Raw genomic sequence first — 19,601 nt, 5'->3', positions numbered from 1 at the left:
CAGGGTGGAGAGCGGGATCCCTGCGTGCTCAGGGCGTGCGGCTCTCACCAGCAGGCGAGGTGCTTGAGTATGGGCTGCTGCAGAGGAGGAAGGCTGATGTACCAGTCAGAGGATGAGTTTGAATGGATGTGGCAAAGGCTAGGAAGAAAGGAAACTGTTTTTCAAACTCCTTTCTGCCGCACTCCGCAGGCCTGTGCCTAAGCACCTGCACACGCCCGGCAACAACGGCCGCTACAGCACCATCCAGTGCCGCATCTCTCACTCGGCGCTCACCTCCCTGCTGCGGGACTGGAGCAGCTTCGTGCTGGTGGAGGGCTACTCCTACGTCAAACTGATACATGGGTGAGTGCCTCTGAAGGGGTCCTGTGGAGGGAGTCGGGCATGTGGCCAGACCAAAGGTCCAGTTAGACCGGTATGCTGTGATGGGCCAGAAGCAGACGTCTAAAGGAGAGGATAAGAGCAAGATGAGTGGGTGTGAAACCCTGTGTCTTCTGAACTGCTGCCACTGCCTTCCAGGCTCAGCCCAGAGGGAGAGGGAAGCTGGCTGGGGGGTTTCTGCATGCTAGAAGTGACGTGTTGCTGCCAAGCTGTGTGGGCTGTTGAGCTCTGTGGAGCATGCCTCCTCTTGGTCTGGCATGACTGAGCAGCAAGGTCCATACTATTTCAGTATGGACTATTTCAGTCCTGTCTTAATCCCTCCTCCCTAGCTCTGAGGATCCCACACCTTCTTCATTTTATGTGGTGCGGATCATCTCCAAAGCTCCGTGCATGGTTCTACGGCTGGGGTTCCCCATTGGCACACCTGCACAGGCCAGGAACAAGGTGAGAGCTCACTAGCTGCTTCGTGGGTTAGGAGCAGAGCAAGAAGTTCTGACATGGAAGTGTTGGGTAGATCACTGACAATGCTATGGGGAGGTATCTTCTAATAACTAACTACTATGTTAAGGCTTAAATAGGTGTGAATCGGTTTGGATAAAGCTTTCTCTGTTATGTCCACGAAAGATCTGAACCCAAAGACTCAAAGATCAATAGCATAGCTAGTCACATGGATGTTTTTCCCTCTACTTAATTCAACTGCGGGGCTTGAAATGACTCAAGGGTTATCTAGTCTATCCCTGTGACAAAGCACAATCAATACTGTCTGTCAGGAACAGCAGATACTTGTCTGACTCATCGGTAAAGACCTCTGTGATGGATGAACTACATGTTCCATAGGCTACCTGCTTCGGGAAGTGGTGGACTGCATATGTGTATCTCATCATTTGGGCAAGGACGAATTCAGGAGTTAGAGTTAAAATGTCAACAATACCCTGCATGAGCAGTACAGGGAGAGAAAAAAATGTAATACCCAGAAAATGTTTTAAAGGGATGCGAGTCTGCTAGACAGACTCACATCAGCTTAATGCCCTCTTTGTATCGAAAGAAGTGGCTGCCCTAGTCAGGTACAGAAGATGGGGTTACTGTGTAGACTGTTTCTCCAGCTCTAATGGCTGAGACAAGTCTAATCGTCCCTAGGTGAAACACTAAGTATGGGAAAGATGTTCTACTGTTAAACCATGTGAACTTTGCTTATAAACAAGGCATTTATCATAGAGCCTTGATCGTTTGTCTTTGTGAAAGAAATCTTTGTTTTCTCTTTAGTGTTAGATTAGTCTGAGGAGAAACTGACAAACATGGAAGGACCATCTCTTTCTGAGATAATGAACCCAGATAACACTAAATGCTCTGTCACTCTGGAGGATCTGCCCTTTCATGTATTTAGGGCATCCAAGCTTTGAGCACTGATTGCTGGGCCAGTGTGTAGGTGGGTAATGCCAAGTGGCAAGTTTTGTGAAGGAGTTCCCTCTGGCAGGTATAAGTCAATACCTGTCTCATGAAGAAGATGTGAGACAGGCACCATACCCTGCAGCTCTGTGCTAGTTCCAGATTGTGGCACCAAGAGTTATGTCATCATAAATTGTATCATGCACAATCTTTTTCTTCTTTTATTTTTTTTTGCCTCCCATAGGGCTGATTAGCTACCCAGTGTAGAGGATGGCAGCAGAATGCCTGCCTTAATTAGGGAAAAGAGGAGTTTTCTTTGTGTTGAGCTATTCAAATTTCCAGTATTTAAAGGAAGGAAAGCACCCAGTACAATCTGACTTTCAGAAGATTTTTGGTGAGACTCCATATAAGGGCACAACTATAGAGCTGGAGTGTCATAAATCTATCTAGGGGAACTAGAAATTAGAAACTGTCTAGGGGAACAAGGCAAGACAATTGAAAAAGTGCTCTGTTCTCATCAAGGCAGAAGTTGTTTGTGGTTTTCCCACCTTTTTACTAGTCAAAGGGTAGGGAACTCATCTGCAGGTAGGCAGTTGGTAGTGAGCTGGGAAAATCTGCAGGTAACACAAAGGTATTTGGTTTTCTCTGTCCTTTCAACTCCTGTTCTTTGTGGACACCTATGCAGCACAATGGTGGCTGGAAGCCAGTACTGATAACTGTAGAGTAGTGCACCTTGGGTTTGGGAGCTTAAACACCATCAGCAATTCTGCGTTATCAGTATGAAATCACAAAGGGCACCCAAGTGACATTGTAGTGCAGAAAAGAGCTCTGTGTAATGGTTGGGTCTGCAGACATGCCATTCCTTGAAAGGACAAAATAATGATGGGGAAAGGTGCTGAAATAATTACTGTTGAGGAGGGAGATGGAGAGCTGCTATTCCCCAGTTTGCCTACAGTGGTAATGGAATTTAAAGGGAATTGAATGAAGGTCACAAAAAGAAACCTAATGATGGACATTTCAAAGAAAATATTGAGGCATTGTGGACATCAGGTGCTGGAGTGGGTAGAACCATATTCAGAGCTGCTAAAATCTAAAAAGAGTCATCAGGAAGTAATTTTGAAATTGTCTTGGGGAAAAATCAACCTAAAAAATAACCTAAGCTCTTGAAAACTTCTACTGTAGAAGTTTGACACACGAATGTGATTGTGAGGGAACACATCAGGTGGGGGAACAGTCTGGCTCTCTTGCGTGCGCTCATTTACATTTACTGTAGGCTGTTGGACAGAGGAGGGAAGGAATAAGGGTGGGTTCTCAGACTGCTTTGTGGAGGAGTTGGCATGCAATTTTTTTTTGATCAAAGTTTTGGAAGGTGGTTTCTTTGCCTTGAAATTCTCTTTGATTTTTGTGGACCTTTCTTTTGCTTTTAAAAATATTTGTAGTTGTTAAAATATGGACCTGAGAGCCTTGTGTCACTTTGATTACGGTCTTGCTGGTGCTTTAGAAGTAAAATGACCTTTAACTCCTGTTCATCTTTATATTCAAGGAGTGTTCAATCGCTTTGAGTCATGCTCTTGTTGTGGACGCTTCTTTTGGGTAGCTTAAGTCTCAAGACAAAGGTGGTCACATTTACCTTTTGCTTTTGCCATGACAGATAGTGGAGGAGTTACGGGACCGAATCTTGCAGCTGCGCTTTCCCCACAGGGTCCAGAGCAAGGAGGCAACTCCAAAAGCAAAGAGGAAAATGTTTGGCAGTAATTCTCCCTCCAAGTCTCCACCTGTGGCTGGGGCCCAGTCAGCCCTTTCAGACAGACCCTGCCTTGTTGTGTTGCACAAACCCTTAGAGAAGCTACTTATCAGGTAGTGATGGAGATCCAGGCCATCGGGGCAGCCTTCTTGCCCTGCAGAGTGGGAGAGAGGAGGGTCTGTGGGTGGTGTGGCCAGTTGCAGGATGAGTGCTGTCATGCTGCTATTTGTTAGGGTGGGTTTGGGTTTGCGTTGCTGGGAATGGCAGCTGTCGCCTGGGAATGCTGTGACTTGCAGCAGGGGGCCTTGCTGGCCAGGCAGATTTGTTAGTCCTAACTAATATGGTGCTGAAGTAAATTCAGTTACTGCTGTCTGAGCAGGATTCTGTGCTGGGCTAGCCATGTTCTGCTGCTGGAGAGGCTGTGTCCTGGGTCCAGACAGCTCCGAGCAGAGCATTCTCTCCACCTTATCGAGCCCTACTTCTGTCCTGCCCTAGGTATGAGAAGCTGCCTTCTGACTATCGAGCCCCCTTCATTCTCAACCTGGAGCATCCCCCGGTGTCTGGCCCCCTGACCATGGTGGCCAGTCGCACTGCCTCGTCCACCCTGGCCTCGCTCTCCCGCTACTTCTATCACCAGCGCTGGATCTGGAGCGTCCAGGCGGGGCTGGCCCCGGCTGTGCCCATCACCGCTGTAGCCCAGCTCCTTTCCACGCTCACAGAGTAAGTGGCACCCTTGAGCAGGGGTAGGGAGTGTCACATCTCCCCATTCTCTGCGCATAGCTCCCTGGCTTGGGAAGGAAGATGTTGTGGGGTGAAGGGTACAGTCATTCCTGTATTTAAGGCTTGCAGTATGGGTAGAGAAGTCCTCCATGTCTGACTGCCCCTCTGTTACCAGGGTCCGTCTGTCAGAGGGTTTCCACTTCGCATCCAGTGGGGATGGAATTATCAACATGGTGCTGGAGCTGCCCATACAGGTGAGCCTGGGTGCTGCAGTGTGAACACAGTCCTTCGTTGCTTCTTCTGAGGTGAATTTACCGTCCTGCGATGGGATTTCCCGTCTGCTTCTAGTACACACCCTTGACGTGCACAGGGAGACCTGCCTCCATCCCTGAAGGAAGGCAAAGGAAAGCAGCTTGTGGGTTGGGCATTCTCCTGTCTTCAGCTGTAGTTAGAGTGCTACTTTGCTGGTAGGGACATGCTGTGCTGGAGGAGTTCTTGGGGCTGGGACAGGCTCCCACTTTCCACCACTGCTTGTGAAGCTGGGTGGTGGGGCTGTTTTGGTGGGGGATTGCTGCTGGCCAGGTGTGGACAGCTGCTGCTGGCCAGGCTCACACAGTGTCTCCTGTCCAGATTGACGGCTCAAGTGAGAGCAGCAGTGGCAGGGAGAAGCACACCTGTGTCGTCCAGTACATCCTCTTCCCACCCCATTCCACCTCCACCAAGGACAGGTGAGGCTGTTGCCCTGCTCTTGGGAGGGGCTGGCAGTGGAGTCACAGCTCCAGACTTGCCCTTTGTGGCCAGTGTGGGAAGGAGGGAGTTTCCCATCAGCTAGTACAGACAACCAACCGTCACAGGTTGCTCATCATCTGATGGCTGCTTTCACAACTCTTGGGAGGAGCTGCAGTGGGCTGCTTGTTCTGTGCCATCTCTCAGGACTTGCGTTATGTCTTTCCTCCAGCTTTTCCACAGATGATGACAATGATACAGAGGTAGAAGCCATTGAGGTGGACACAGAACTGAACCTGGTTACTGAGTGCTGGGTAGAGCCACAAAGCGGCTACGTCAACAGTACTGCTGAGAACTGGAAGCACCTCCATGGCTTACCCTACCAGAAAATACCTAAAGCAGTGAGTCCCTGAAGGGGTAGGGGCATGGGCATTTAGTGAAGGGAGAAGGTTGTATTGCAAGTGCACTGCAACACTGCAGGTGAATTATTGAGGGACAGAAGAGATGGTAATGCCATTAATGAAAGAGCCTGAGGTTTCTAAAAGAGGAACTGGGCTACCAGACAGGAAAGGTTTCTGGTTTGCAAGGCAGTGGATGCAATGCTGCTCTGGGATAGGGGGGATTACTTTGTCATGAGCCATTCCATTGGAAGAGACCAAGCAGGGATTGCAGGCAGTACTGCCAGTGCTCTTCCCAGACATGGCGGAAAGAGGCTAAAGGGCTGGTGGGGTGAGGAGAGAGCAGAGAGTGAGAACAGGGCAAATCAGGGGATGGGATTATGGGTGTTTCCTCTCCTTGCCTTTAGACTGTTTTCTCCTGAATTTGGGGGTAACAATTCTCTTGCACACAGCTGAGCCTTGACTGCTTATTGCAGCTTTTTCCCCGGGACCTTGCATGCATTGCCACCATGCTGACCTTCGAGTACATCAGCCAGCTGTGCCAGAACAAGGAGTGGGTCTGCCCTCCTTCAGACAGCAAAGCTACTGAAGGTGAGTCCAGCATCTATGTCATAGCACGTTTGATGGAGCAAGAGGCAGCTAGGCCCTGAATGTCTCAGCACCCCTTAGGGGTTTCTGGATAGTGAAACAGGTATTTTGAAAAAATAGGGTAGGGGACCTTAGAAGTTCTGGTCTATCCTTTTCCTTCAGGATAAGATTGTGGATCTGACCTGACACAATTAATGTACTTCATTGACAGCTCCAGGAGTACTTGGGGGATTCACCCTTGTCAAGCAATCTGTTCCAGAACCCCACTATTTTTGCTTTCTTGGCACTGGTTCACCCCATCCTAGATCTTTGGTTTGCTTGCCTTGCAGTGAACGGCACAGGAGATTTTGGGTGGGTTTGAGTGAGTCAGTATATATACCAAAGGCTGAGGGCAGGACCTGAGGGGACCATAGTGGATCATAACACTGGCCCTGTACAAGGGGGGAGGGCTGAGAAAGCTCATGGGCCTGGAGGGCAGAGACTCCTTCCTGAGGATGAGTACAGGAAACAGCTGCAAGGATGTGCAGAGCTGGCCAGGTGGGCGATCTCTCTCTCAAGAGCAGGGGGTCCTTGTCCCTTACAACACTGGTATTCAGGCTGCCTCTGGCTCCCAGCATGGCCATTGCTCTCCAGCAGTGTTACCTGCAACACTGGTGTGTAGGTTTTGTGCCTTGGCAGCCCTGGGCCTGAGCTATGTGAAGCCTTGTGGTGGTTTCCTACCCTTCCTTGTATGAAGGTAGCCATAAGCCATGGGGACTCTGCTGCAGCCTCCGGCAGGCTTTGCTCTTTGCCCACATTCATTCTTTTTATCCCTCTGCCTCCTTAAGCAGCAGAAGTTGGGGCAGTGTTGTTGTGTAACTTCACTTGTGCTCCCTGCCATGTGTTCTTGGCTGGCACCATGTGTGCAGAGGTGCCCTGGGAGGTAGGGCTGTGTGATGCCCACAGACATCTTACACTGCCAGTTCTTGTTGCAGATCCAGACATGGGGGCTGGTTTTCGAGTGCATGAGATCCCCTTCCAGTTCAACCTCATGAAGCTGTTGCCCAGGTGCCAGCAGGTTGAAATGTTCTTCCTAATGCTGACAAAAGGTAAGTGCCTCTTCACCACCTGCCTCCTCTTGTCCTCCCTCCATGGCTGTGAGCACTCTGCTCTGTGTGCTTGTCTCCCTGAGCAGCCGCTGTGTGAGAGCTGCCATGCCTCTTTCAGTAGCTCAGTGCTGGTGTTCCCATCTCTGCAGCCCCAGGGCTGGCCAGGGATATTGCCATCTTTAAACCTAGACTTGCACTGTGGCAGTGGTTTTCTTGTCTTTAGCCCCAGACACCTCCAGAACAGTTACAGTAGCAGGGTGAGTCAGTGCAGGGTAGCTAATGATGCTGGAACTCCAGGGCTTCCTCAGCACACTCTTAGTCATCCTTGTCGATTGGCTGGGGGAAAGTCCTGGTTGTGTGGAGGTGTCATTTTGCAAAAGGCTGTCTCCTGGGTACAGGAGGTGGCTGTGGAGATGCTGTCTCTGAAGCTGGCATGGTTCTGTTTTGGAGCAGAAAATGAGGAGGTGACCAAGGACTCTTCGTTTGTGCCCAATGAAATGCTTCTAAACCTCTTCCATGGCTGCCTGCAGCATGACCTCAGTGACCGGGAGATCCCCATGGCTGATGCTGATCATGTGGCTTTCATGGAGCAGGTTCTGCAGCGGGATCGTGATGGCCACCAACCCCCCTTCACACTCCCTGTGATCAGAGGTAAGGGCCAGGAGCACAGCAGCAGTGACACCAGGAGCTCAAGTGTTTCAGGAGCCTTACTTTCGAGTCTCATCCTCAGCTGGTGTTTCTCAGGTTGTTTTCTCTGTTCTCCATTTCAGAAGAAACCCTGAAAGCTTCTGGGACCCTGGAGCAGCAGGATGCTTCTGCATCCTATCATCTTGTTGGCAGCAATGGCACCAGGGATATGACTGGCTCCACAAGTACTCTGCAGGTACTGCTATGCTGCTGTCCTCCTGAGATGCCTCTAAAGGCAAGGCAGCAGCTGCTGAAGAGCAGGAGAGTTAGTAGAAGGGTAGAGAACAGATGGAAAGGATGGTATTTTCCCCATGCTCGGCAGCAGTTTAAGCTGTAGCCCATGGCTGAAGTCAAGCAGGAATCTGGTAGGTATGTGGATAGTTGCACTCACCACGGGTCTAGCCTGTTACAGCAGCACTGATGCTGTGCTACAGCTTGCGCAGAAGCCATGGGCAGTCACTGCCTGGAGGTCAGAACCAGCCCTGGCAAAGCAGCCCCTGACAGTGTGTGCTGTGGTTCCTGGAGTCCTGCTGCTCTCAGAATGGTGCAAGGGGTGGACAGAGAGATTTCAGCGCTGTGCCAACTAGCAGTCGTGGAGGGACTTGCTCTGTGTTGTTGCTACCTGCCTCAAGGTAGGCGGGTGCCATGTCCTGTGAGCTTATCCAATTTCTGCTCTTTCATCCTTTCGTCAGAGCCTCGGCAACACAGAGCTGCCTGAGGATGACGTGACCTTGCGTGGAACCATGGGGCCCTTCCCCCCACAATGGCGGTGCTATGCCAAGCTGGTCAACCCACAGCACGTGTTTCTGACCTTCCTGCCAGCCACCTTCTCAGGTGAGGCTGCCCGTTATGGGGAAGGAGAGGAGGCAGCAGTCCAAAGCACCTCCTTGGGAAACAGCAAAAGCAGAATTAACTCTGGTAGGATGGAGAGAAAATTGAACAGTAGAGTTTAGACACAGTCTTTTTGTACCTCGTGTCCAGGAATAGTGCAGTGCAAAGCGCTGCATGTCTTGTTCTTCTCTCCTTGGACATGGTGCTGCCTACAAAGTGTTTTCAGGCAAGGGATGTAGCTTTGGGTTGTTTTCTGACTGCAGCCATTGGACTGTTTTCCCAGTAGGATTGTTAATAAATGGAGTAAGGACGTTGCTAATGGGATAGCCTGGGAGTGTCCCTTCTTCTGGGCATTGGCACTGGACTGAGCTGCTGGTGAAGCCTGTTAGGCTCAGCCGGAAGTAGTCTGCGGAGGTGTTTCCACACACAGAGAGACAGCAGGGACATCTGACCTCTTGGGAATGTGGATGAAGAGGTTAAACTTCTCACTGGACAGAGAGTGATTTTTGTTGTCTTCCAGATGTACAGAAGCTGGTGGCTTGTGGGTTGGACAAACCTCCAAAAGACGAGAGTCGATCTGGAGAGGATATCCTGGGACCTGTCTGTACAGAGCAAGGCAGGGCTGAGGCTGCAGAAGGGGATCCTGCAGTGCCATTGCCTACCCTCAGTATAACACCAGCCCACGGTACCACCCTCAGGACCTCGCTAAAGTATTAGTATCCTTGCTATTCCCTGGCATGCTGCTGGGCAGATTAAAGTAGGAGGAGTAAGAGGCTGCTGCAGCCTGTCAGCTCCTGCCTGGCTGTCAGCAGAGTCAGGTCAGGACAAAGGGCCACAGTGAAGCCTCAGCCAGCTTTTGCGATGTTCACAGAGTGAGGGAGTGTAATGTGAGCTGAGTGCCTGTGGCCCAGGGCTGGCTCCCTGTGGGCAAGGAGGTTGCACATAGATGGAAGCTACTAGGAATGGCAGTAGTGGGCTGCACTGGGACGTCAGTGACTCTCATGTCATGATTTCCATACTGGCACTATTAGCAGCACATTGTCATAGGGAGAGCCCAGGGCTTGAGGCATATAGGATTTGATTGCATAGCTCCTGGTGTAGTCAGCCAGGTCTGCAGTGAGGATGGAGTCTTGTACTCGTGCAGAAGATGGTAGTGATGGTGAACAGTCATGGCTGCCCAAGAAGGGGTTCAGCACTGGGCTGAGTGGTTGGGTGCTGGGTGAGGAGCGTGGTGCCAGAAGTTTGAGTGGTGAGAAGTCTGGGTGCTGCTGCGGGGAACGGGACCTCTCAGACGAGGAACGAGGAGTCTTTATCTCAGGACTGGTTCTTCTACAGAAGTGAGCCGTGACTCTGGAGAGCTGGGTGGCCCCTCACGGAGAGATGTGCACATCTCCTTCTGTCGCCAGAACTCGCAGTCTGAGCTGGGCGAGTGCCGCCGATTTCGCTGCCCGGTTTACATCTACAGCTGCTCTTTGGAGCTGTTAAGAGAGCAGCTTGTCAGCCCACGGGCACACCGTCCTCCCCGGGACATCTTTTTCAGGTAATACCAACCATACCTAACTCCTAGACAGGAAACAGAGGAGCTTCCTTGACAAGAGGTTGGCTCTAGCCCTGCCTTATTCCCTTGGCTTGGCCTCTCTGCCTTATGGCAGCCACTGCTTGTGTGTGCCCTAGGGCCCTGCTTTACTGGCACCAGAGCTGTTTATAGTCTATAACGTGCTTTGTTGGTGCTGAAGGCTGTGGATCCTCTTTTTGCAGGTCCCAGTCTCTCGAACGTCCTCCTGCTGCTGCTTGGCTAGACCACAAACACAAGGAGTTGGTGAGTTACTGCACACTGCTGCAGGAGCACTCCCACCAGTGCTATGTGAAAGGTGAGGAGCAGTGCAGTGGGAGCTGAAGCAGGGCTGGGATTGGGGCTGGACCCTGGAGCTTCTCTTAAGAAAACAATGTCTCAGTTTTCTTGTGATCTTACAGTGAGCAAAGGGAGGAGTTGTAAGACTGATCTCTCACCAGGGGGGATTTAGAGATGCCTCTGCACATTCTCTATGGGCCTTGCATAGGCTGTACCTGGACTTGTGGAGTCCTGTAGAGAGGGGTTCCTTCTTGGATGTTTCCCTCTCACCTTCAGGGTGGCAGATCACCTGGGCACTCTGGTGTGAGACAGGCCCAGGCTAACACGTCACATTGGGCGTACTGGCTGAGTCTTGTCTTCCAGCACGTGTGCTGACTGCAGCCCTGTGCTGGGACTTGAAGATCTGTATGTGGCTATTGCCTGACTGCCATGGCCTTACAGCCTTGCCATGGATGCTCAGGCCCTGTGCTTGATCTGTAGGGCTGTTCAAGAGCCTTCAGCAGTCACACAGCATCAGCTCCCAGGACCTACTTACAGCCATGGACTACTGTGAGGAGCTGCTCCAAGAGATTGATATCACCAACTCCCTGCGGCCGGTATGCAGCCATGTCCGCTCGTTCCGAGAGAGCCACCAACACTTCCGAATGCACTCCAAGACAGCCAGCTTCCAAGTGGGCAGCATAGAGCAAGAAGAGGAGCAGAGCTCTAGGGAACGGGGCGTCTTGGTCTCTGAATCAAGGTAGGGGCCCACCTCGGTCTTGCTTCTGTTCTTAGCATTGGGCCAGAACAGATCTTTCTTCAAGTGTCTTCTGCTGCCTACTAGAAAGAACATTGTAGAGCAGGGTTGGACAGAGCCACATGGAAGAACAGGTACTTCCAGTGGGATACCCAGCTGTCATGGTGTCCACCAGGTTCCTCCTCTCCTTTATAATCTCCAGTGACATTCATCCTTTCACTTTCTCTTGTAGTCTTAGCTCATTACTGTCCCATCTGGCTTGAGCTGGAGGGCAGTTTGTCTGCAAGTAACTCTCAGACTGGTGGTTTCTGGGAAAATTATGCATCTCCTGCTGCTTGACTCATTGGAGCTTGCAGTTGACTCTAGTGAAAGTGACAGGTTTGTTATCTTTTTCTAATGAATAAAGTGTCATTTTTTTTTTACTTAAAACTCTAGAAGAAAATTCACAAGAGAATATCAAGGCAGAAATGGAATATGCATGATGCTAAACGTCTGTCCTTCTATTCCTTAGGGTATTTATGAGATTTGTATTGCCTCTGGAAACCCAAGGAGGGGGGAAAAATACTCTGCTGTGCCTTGGTGTCTGTTAAAGAAACACCCTCTTTAGGTCCTTTGTCCTCTGCACTTGGTGATCCTCAGTTCCTTTGTGTGAATTCACTAGCATTTGTTGGGAATCCCCAGACTTACTTCTTACACTGTAAGACATTGAGATGAGGCTGTGTTTTGAAGAACACTCAGTGTTTTGAGAATCACATTACTTCTTCAAGTGCTACTTTCCCAGAGAAAAACTGTGGGGACTTTATTTTGCTCCTATTACAAATCACCTATCCCAATGTAGACTGTATAAACTTTACTGAAGGATGTATTGCTGGTGATGTATGGCACCCACATCTGCCATCTCTGTTACTAATTTGACCACCTAGGGAGTACTTTGACCAACCAACATCCCATTCCCCAGATTGCATTTTCTGAGTTTTAGGGACTTATTCATGGAGCTGCTGAGCAACATGGGCCTGAGCTTTGTGCTCTGCTTTGTGCTGCCAAGACACTAGAGGTGCTGGCATGGTGGCATTTGCTGTGAGGTGCCCTGGACGGGGCATTGGTAATTCAGATTGCTCCAGGCCTGTCCCTGTACTCAGCCATGTGTCTCTCTTTCCCAGGGAGGGTGTTCACCGTGGTGTCGAGTACCTGGCCATGGGATCACCATGGTTAAACAACCTCTGGCCTGGCTTCAGACAGCCTGAGCACTGATCTGGGTTGGTGGGTGGCTGGAGGGTTTGTAGGGCTGTAGAGGTGTCGTCTGTGTAAGTCAAATTGTGTTCACCAGGATGAGGTGTGGGGAACTGTGAGGTGGGGTGCCTTTGGGGTAGACAGTACCTATAACTGCTCTCGTTTCTCCATCTGCCTGTCTGACCTGGCTGCAATGCTGTCAGTGCGGAAATGGAGGACTACAGCGAGCAGGACTCCCATAACGTTGCTAGCCCCACAGAGGAGCCAAAGAGCAGCGTGGGCACCAGCTGCTGTTCAGAGTTCCCTCTCTCGCTGCTGGAGATTGGACAGCCCTGCCAGGCACACCCAGACTTGCACAAAATTATCCAGGTGGGGAATGTGGAAGCTCAGCTTGGCTCCTGCAGGAGGGCAGAGTGGAATGTCTGTTTCATGTTTGGGATTTCTCATTTAGGAAAAATTCCTGGAAATTGGAAGTTTACATTTCAAGCCGGTGCCATCAAATCCTCACTATTTCTTCTATTGCCCCCCGTCAGCCAAGAAAGAGGTAGGCATGGTGCTTCCCTGGCAGGTACCTAGTCCTTGTGGAGGGCAGTAGCTTTGCTTGGTGTCACATATGGGTTTGGGACTGGCAGATCTGTGAGTAGAATAAGTCCCTGCAGCAGGCATGGTTCTAGTACCTACTCTTCCTCTCTCCATCTCAGGAAGAGGCATCTCGGGATCAGCCAGACAGAAAAGGCAGTGAGGACATGGAGGGATCAGAGGCAGAACTGGCAGCTGAAGAAGGTAAAATTTGCCTGCTCTGCCATGGGGAAGAATGTCTGTAGTCTCACAGGGGTGACACCTTTCAGAGCTTGGCTATATCTGATGGGGTCTCTGGGGATGTGAGCCTGGTTTGCTAACAGGGGACCTGTATCAACAGGTACCGTGTCTGGGTGCTGCATTGCCACAGAGAGTGACCCCGAGCTGGAGGTGGAGTACCGTGAGAAGCTGGACCATGAGTTCCCAGACACAGATTCCCTCTTGGACTCCAACACAGTGAACCAGGATGATGACTCCTTCAGCGTGCTGGGAGGAGACTCGCTCAACGAGCAGGAGTTCCTGGAGCAGGAGATGCCCCCGCTCTTTGTGCACCTTACCTGCTCAGTGAAGCTGCGGAGCCAGCACAGCTCCATGCCCGTGCAGTCCCTGCCTACTTGTCTGGGTAAGAACAAGCCTTGGGTGAGATGAAAGGGCAAGAGGGTTTCTGTCAGGTCCCTGCTGGGTGAGCAGCCCCTGGAACAAACATGCTGCATCCTAAACAGCAGTCCGTCTGGACCAGCCTTCACTATACAGAGCCCCCAGGATCTCCCAGCATCAGACAAAGGCCTTTTCACCAGGTCTCCACCTTGCTGTGGGAGTGGTTGTGCAAAGTTGAAAGGATGATGGAGGATGGTGGCAGTCTTGAGCCTGTTCAGGCATGTGAGACAGCCACCTCTTGCAGTCTCTGTGTTTGCCACTAGGCTGTGTCTACGTGTAACCAGAGCTGTTTGTTGCTTGATTCCCTTAGTCTATGATCTCTCCTCAGGGGAAGTTCTGGGCTGCCTGGAAAGCTGCCAGGGCTTGAGCACCATTGACTTAGGTGACCTCTGTGTGACCCTGGACATCTTTGTGCTGACACTGCCCCTGGAGATAGAAGTTGTGAACACAGACATTCTCCACAACAGGTAGGTGGAAAGATGTCCAGTCACTCCCCTATCCTCTGCCTCCTCTTCCCAGCCAGCCAGTCTTGTCTCCTCTCTGCGTGCTGAGACTCAGGATTTTCCTTTTCACAGAGGCTGCCACGACCCTAAGAAAACTAAAATTTTTCAAGATAAGCTCACCTTTGTTAGAGATTCCTTTTCCCCTTTTTGGAGTGTGTGTATGTTTATCCTCTCTGGCTCAAAAGCTGATGCTCAGCCTGCTCTCTCTCTCTCATGTGACAGATGCACCTCAGAGAGCAGTGTGTCCTTCACACGGTCTCCAGGGCAGCCATCCTCTTTCCGCTCGGATGAGGATATCATGCACAACTTGGAACGGCTCCCATCCACAGGAGATGAGAGGTATGGCACTGCAGCTGTAGCAAGCCCCTCATGAGTTCCTTTTGCTGCCTAGGAGCAGCACCATGGCTGCATGAATGAGTGACTGGTCAATTCCTCTCCTGTCTCCTAGGCACCCTGCACTTTCCAACCTCCCTGGAGTGCACAGACAGGCTATTGAAGCCACTATGAATGAGGTAGGCCAGCCTTGCCTACTTCTTGCTCCCAGCTGGAGCAATGTGGCCACAGTGCACAACTGCTGTTCCATACTTCCTAGCCAGCTCCAAGCTGCAACCCCTGTCAACTGAATTGACTACCTGGTATTGCTGGTGTCACACAGGCCATTGGCCTCATGCTCCCCAGAAGGGTGGAATTACCCTGACAAGATTCTTACTGCACTTGGGGTGGGACAGGCAGAGCTCTCATCCATGGGCCTTTTCTTAGGTGCATTCAGAAGGAGACAAAGGATGTAGGTGATGAGAAGGGCTGCCCTCATCCTGTTGGGACATGGATCAGAATTAGGGCAGCCTCACAAGTGCGGGTCACCTAGTCTTGTGGTGTGTGCTTGCTCTGCTCAGATTCGCTGGCTCCTGGATGATGAGATTGTGTCTGCGCTGCGCCACTCGCAGGTCATCAACACCTCCATCCTGCACCGGGTGGCCACCCACATCTATAACTCCAAGGGGCGCCCCAGCTGCCACAGCGAGGTGGTGCTACTCCAGTTTGTCTTTGGACCTGAGCACTCTCTGGAGAAGTTCAAGGAGGTAAAGAGAAGACCCTGAGGCAGCATCACACCCTTAGCTAGTGGGATGCTTATTCTTCCCTGTATTTCAGGAGTTCAGAAGAATGGCTCTCCCAGGCTACGTGCTTAATGCAGAGGGCAGTGACTACCACTACATCTCCATCAGCCGCCTGCACTCCAGGCGGGCAGCTCCAAACCCTTTGGCGATACCCTGCTTCCAGCAGCCAGCTGGAGGGGGCACCAGGACAGCCCTGGGCCAGGCAGGCCGGGAGGGGAGCAGTGAAGCAGAGACAGAGGGCTCTGAGCTGCACCATGAGAGCTGTGTCCACCCAGAAGAAGCCCGGGGTCTCTGGGGGTGGCCGGAGAGTGAGACACACATTGTGCCAGACATAGGAAACCCCATAGGTGGGGACAGCCACATGCAGGATGAGGTGAGAGACACTGAGGTGGTCTACTGGTGGGAAGGTGTGGGACACTCTGGTAACAGAAGGTAGAATGATGCAGGAGGATGATGGGACTTGTCTCAGTGCCTGTTTTTCTGGTCATTTTTGCAACCTTGGGTTGTCCGTAGGTCCCAGGAGAAGCACTGAGCCTTCAGCAGAGCGGAGCACCGGGCCATGACTCTCTGGAGGAGGCACCTCCAGAGACAACTGTACAGTCACTGCCATCCTCGGCCTCTGAAAAGGGCACCAGCGAGAAATCGCCGTTGGTGACACCATCTGCAGCAAGCCTGGCTGACTCCATAACACAAGGCAAGGAAGGTAGGAGCTGCATATGTGGACAGGATGTACCTCAGCCTCAGGAACTCATAAGGGCAGAGCCCAGTTTTGGCTGTGGCATACAAAATATGGCTGCTGGCCCTGTTCCAGTCTCTAAATACCAGAACTGGTACCAGGGACTGTTGGTCTGTTCCTTGCCACGGTGCTGGCAATTCACTGCTTACCAATACTCGAGGTGCTAAGCTGTGCTGCCACGCTGATAGCCCTAACGATGCGAAGCTCCTGGTGGTTCCAGCAACGGCTGCAAGAGCCCCATTCCCCAGCACTGCCTCCCCGTGGCCAGCACGCCCTGGTTTTCCTGAAGTGTTCTGTTTCTTCAGCACGTGGGGTGCGTAAGGGAGCTCAGCAAGTGCTTCGATGATCAAACCCCTCTTCTCTTTGCAGGCTTCAGCAAGCAGCGTCCCAGCCGCGTGCAGAGCCTGGTGTCGAGCCAGGGCAGCATGGACTCTGACCACCTGGGTGGGTCTGCTGGGGCAGGGCTGACCGGCAGCATGCGGCCAGGCGCTGGCAGTGACACGGGAGTGCGGGGGGGCTGTGTGCTTGGGCTGGAGTGTCCCCTGGGCACAGGGCTTGTGAGCAGTTCTGATCTCCCAGCGCCTGCTGAGCCCGGGGAGGAGGCTGCTGTGCCAGGCCCGGGGCTGAAGTGGGGGTGTGTTGCAGGTTACGATGGGGGAAGCAGTGACTCGGAGTACGAGGAGGCACTAATGAGCGACCAGGAGCCCCGGTGTCCCCTCATGCCTGATTTCTGGCTCATCATAAAAATCCAGCAGGACCGAGTGGAGGTCTACTACCACACACGGTAAGCAGGGTCCTCTGTCTGGCTACTGCTTGTCTGCACCAGGACCTTACTGATGCGCACTTATCTCTAGACAATGAGTGGGGAGCTGCAGGACTAGACTGGTGCTCCACAAGGGGAAAGCTGCTGTCCCTTCCCCACTATGTTCCTGCTTCTAGCTCACAGCAACAGGCATTGGCCAGGTGCCCTGCTGACCCCTCTCTTCTCTCCCCTGTAAAGCAGCCTGAGTGTGGAGAAGACAGCACCAGCAGAGACTGAAGAGGAGCAGCCAGGAGAATGCCAGAGTCTCAACCAGGTGGTGGTGAAGAAGATAAGTGAAATCTGCAGAGTTGTCAACCAGGTAAGAAATCTGCAGAGGGCAGAGATGGAGCTGCCAATCATGAGATGAGTTAGGTGAGAAGGGACCTCAGGAGGTTATCTGGTCTGGGCCGAGCTCAGAGAAGGGCCTGGAGAGCCAGTTCAACTTGTGGAGTCCCAGCTTGGAGGTCAAAGGAAAAGGGACTCAGTCTGGCCCTAAGCCCTTTTTGCTGTCTCCTGTGGGCTGTGCAAGCAACAGAACCAATCTTTTCTCACCCTCTGCAGCGCTTGCTACTGCAGGACCTGCATGACAGCCACATATGTAACTCATTACTGGTGGCAGAAAGTGAGGAGGACATCTGGAAGAGCGAAACGCCCTATACTTCATACAGGCAGCGTGTCATGCCCACAGATGGTAGGAATACACCCTTGGCTGTGCCTCAGCAGCAGTGCTACTGCCTGCCCATGAATGACTAAAAAGATGATGACTTCCATGTTGTGGCCCCAGCTATGTCCTATGTTCTTTGTAGATTACTCTGTAGAGGAGAGCTACCAGCCCCGGGACTACCTGGCTGCCACCATGCAGTTCATGCCAGGGCACTTTGCTTGTGATGTTGTGTGGAGCACACTCATCCATGTGCATTCACGCCTCAAGATGGGCCCCAACATGGGGGTCTCGCGAGGTGCGTACAGCCCATGTTTCCTCTTGTTTTGCGTGTCAAGAGTCTGGCTTCTGGCTGGATTGGCACCCCAGAGAAGGGCACGTGAGGTAGCTAACGTCCCACGTTGCCCACAGCTATCCAGGCGCTTCGTTCAGTGCTCAACGCCTTCTCCGTGGTGAACAGGAAGAATATGTTTGTCTACCAGGAACGTGCCACTAAATCTGTTTTCTACCTCCGGTAAGAAGCCAGTGTGACTTGTTGGCCTGACCTTGCCCTGCCACATGCATTACAACAGACTGAGAACTCCCCAGGGCAGAAAGTGTCTGCCCAGCCTCAGGGACTGTGCTGTGACCCAAGCAGCAAGTATCTGACTTCTGATGGGATGAAGTCAGATCAAGCCAGGTCCCTCCTGCTCTCCCTGCACAAAGCCTTGACATGGGAGGGAAGAGGAGGATTTTTGGAGAGAACCAGAGAGCAATTTTTCCACAATCACCATATTGTAAGGAATAATCCGTAGAAATTGCACAGGGGAGAGCAAGGAAGGTGTGGATCTGTGGAGGTATGGTGCTATCTATCATCCTTGGGAATGGAGGCTGACCTGTCTTCCTCCTGTATTCAGACTGACTGAAACCACCTACAGTGGGAAGGTGTGGGAAGCAGAGAGCGTCCCTAGTCCGACAACTCGCTCGCTGGCACTGACACGCAGCCAGGAGCCCATCTACTCTGAGGATCTGATGGTGAGTCTCCTGTTCTGTGGGAGTGGACGTGCATGCTCTTGGCCACAGGACTGGTAGGAACCCTGTAGTTCCAGCAACCTGGATTTCATGTAGGATAAAATTTATATTGTAGACGTGTGGAGTGGGGCAGCAGTGGGTGGGTTCTGCCCGACCTTGCTGACACCTCAGGATAGTGATGGATTTAGAACTCACATGGAACTGCTTCTGAGTGGCTGGTTTTGCTTCCCCAGAGTTCCCGTTCCTCTCTGGACACAGCGTCATGCCGTAGTGTGGACTCTGCCCGCCCAGTGGGACAGGTAGACAGGCACATCCAGCTGATGGTCCACGGTGTTGCCCCAGCAGGTAAGTGTTAGAGCAGATGGACTGTGTTGATGTAAAGCAGAGGAACAGAGCTCTGCTGGAAGAGCAGACAAAGCATCTCCCTCCTGGGCAAGCTGCTCTTAGTCCAGAGCTGTTCTCTGTTCTGTCTGGATGGGACTGAGAGGAAAGGATCTGTGGCCCACAGTGAAACCTGGGTGGCTTATACCAACTTTCCCTGTGTAGGAGCACATTTGTCTTTGCCTGCTGTACCAACAGTCTTTTGTGAACAGGTAGAAAAAGCCTGAAGAAATTGGTGGTGGGGCAAGACTTGTTCCCTGGGGGAAGCAGGTGTGAGGGTGGTGCATCCCTGAACAGGCAGGGAGGAGCTGCTGGTCATTCTTAACTGGGTGGGGTGAGAAAGCTGCTTGTACCTCTGCTTGCTTGCCAGGGCCTGAGATCACAGATGAGCTGGTGAAAGTGCTGCGCAGGCGCCTGGATGAGGCCACCCTGGATATCATCACTGTGATGCTGGTGCGGAACTGCAAGCTGACCCCAGCAGATGTGGAGGTACCACTGGATATCTGCTCTGCTCATCCCAGAGCCCATAACACTTTTCTGCTTTAGACTTGTCTCAGCCTATCCTGGCCCAGGACAGGGAAAGCCAGGGCAGTTTGCTGCGTCCCATTCCCTGCTCCAGTGCTTGCCCAGGCTAGCATTCCCTGAGGTTTATACTGTGCAGATGCCAGGATAGGTGGGAAGTCACCTTTGCTGGGGTTCGCAGCATGGCGAGGCCTCCCTGTGAATACCCGTGGAATATTTGCCCACATCAGGGGGATCAATGGTGCCAAGTCTAGCTGGAGACCTGTAACT

The 19,601-nt window shown here is 52.0% G+C and overlaps 1 protein-coding gene across 1 annotated transcript in view; it reads left to right on the top strand.

Moving 5' to 3' along the window:
* SZT2 (seizure threshold 2 homolog (mouse)) overlaps positions 1-19,298 on the top strand; it is a gene marked incomplete at its 3' end in the record, with an annotated part of 35,461 nt that extends 16,163 nt beyond the window's left edge. Inside the window, exons 12-45 of the mRNA XM_008949407.1 lie at positions 190-342; positions 708-822; positions 3,416-3,621; positions 4,004-4,228; positions 4,404-4,482; positions 4,859-4,956; positions 5,187-5,355; positions 5,829-5,943; positions 6,915-7,028; positions 7,482-7,679; positions 7,799-7,911; positions 8,408-8,549; positions 9,882-10,086; positions 10,305-10,417; positions 10,879-11,137; positions 12,568-12,733; positions 12,816-12,908; positions 13,066-13,147; positions 13,284-13,565; positions 13,929-14,067; positions 14,326-14,442; positions 14,552-14,615; positions 14,997-15,182; positions 15,253-15,591; positions 15,732-15,852; positions 16,324-16,398; positions 16,600-16,738; positions 16,958-17,075; positions 17,318-17,447; positions 17,563-17,715; positions 17,829-17,931; positions 18,314-18,431; positions 18,662-18,773; positions 19,180-19,298. Coding sequence (XP_008947655.1) covers positions 190-342; positions 708-822; positions 3,416-3,621; positions 4,004-4,228; positions 4,404-4,482; positions 4,859-4,956; positions 5,187-5,355; positions 5,829-5,943; positions 6,915-7,028; positions 7,482-7,679; positions 7,799-7,911; positions 8,408-8,549; positions 9,882-10,086; positions 10,305-10,417; positions 10,879-11,137; positions 12,568-12,733; positions 12,816-12,908; positions 13,066-13,147; positions 13,284-13,565; positions 13,929-14,067; positions 14,326-14,442; positions 14,552-14,615; positions 14,997-15,182; positions 15,253-15,591; positions 15,732-15,852; positions 16,324-16,398; positions 16,600-16,738; positions 16,958-17,075; positions 17,318-17,447; positions 17,563-17,715; positions 17,829-17,931; positions 18,314-18,431; positions 18,662-18,773; positions 19,180-19,298 — 4,960 coding nt within the window. The remainder of the gene's footprint in view (positions 1-189; positions 343-707; positions 823-3,415; positions 3,622-4,003; positions 4,229-4,403; positions 4,483-4,858; positions 4,957-5,186; positions 5,356-5,828; positions 5,944-6,914; positions 7,029-7,481; positions 7,680-7,798; positions 7,912-8,407; positions 8,550-9,881; positions 10,087-10,304; positions 10,418-10,878; positions 11,138-12,567; positions 12,734-12,815; positions 12,909-13,065; positions 13,148-13,283; positions 13,566-13,928; positions 14,068-14,325; positions 14,443-14,551; positions 14,616-14,996; positions 15,183-15,252; positions 15,592-15,731; positions 15,853-16,323; positions 16,399-16,599; positions 16,739-16,957; positions 17,076-17,317; positions 17,448-17,562; positions 17,716-17,828; positions 17,932-18,313; positions 18,432-18,661; positions 18,774-19,179) is intronic.
* Positions 19,299-19,601: the final 303 nt, after the last annotated feature.

Source organism: Merops nubicus, unplaced genomic scaffold (genome assembly GCF_000691845.1).
Source record: "Merops nubicus isolate BGI_N331 unplaced genomic scaffold, ASM69184v1 scaffold26510, whole genome shotgun sequence".
Taxonomy (NCBI): Eukaryota; Metazoa; Chordata; class Aves; order Coraciiformes; family Meropidae; genus Merops; species Merops nubicus.
This window is presented reverse-complemented; position numbering and strand designations above follow the sequence as displayed.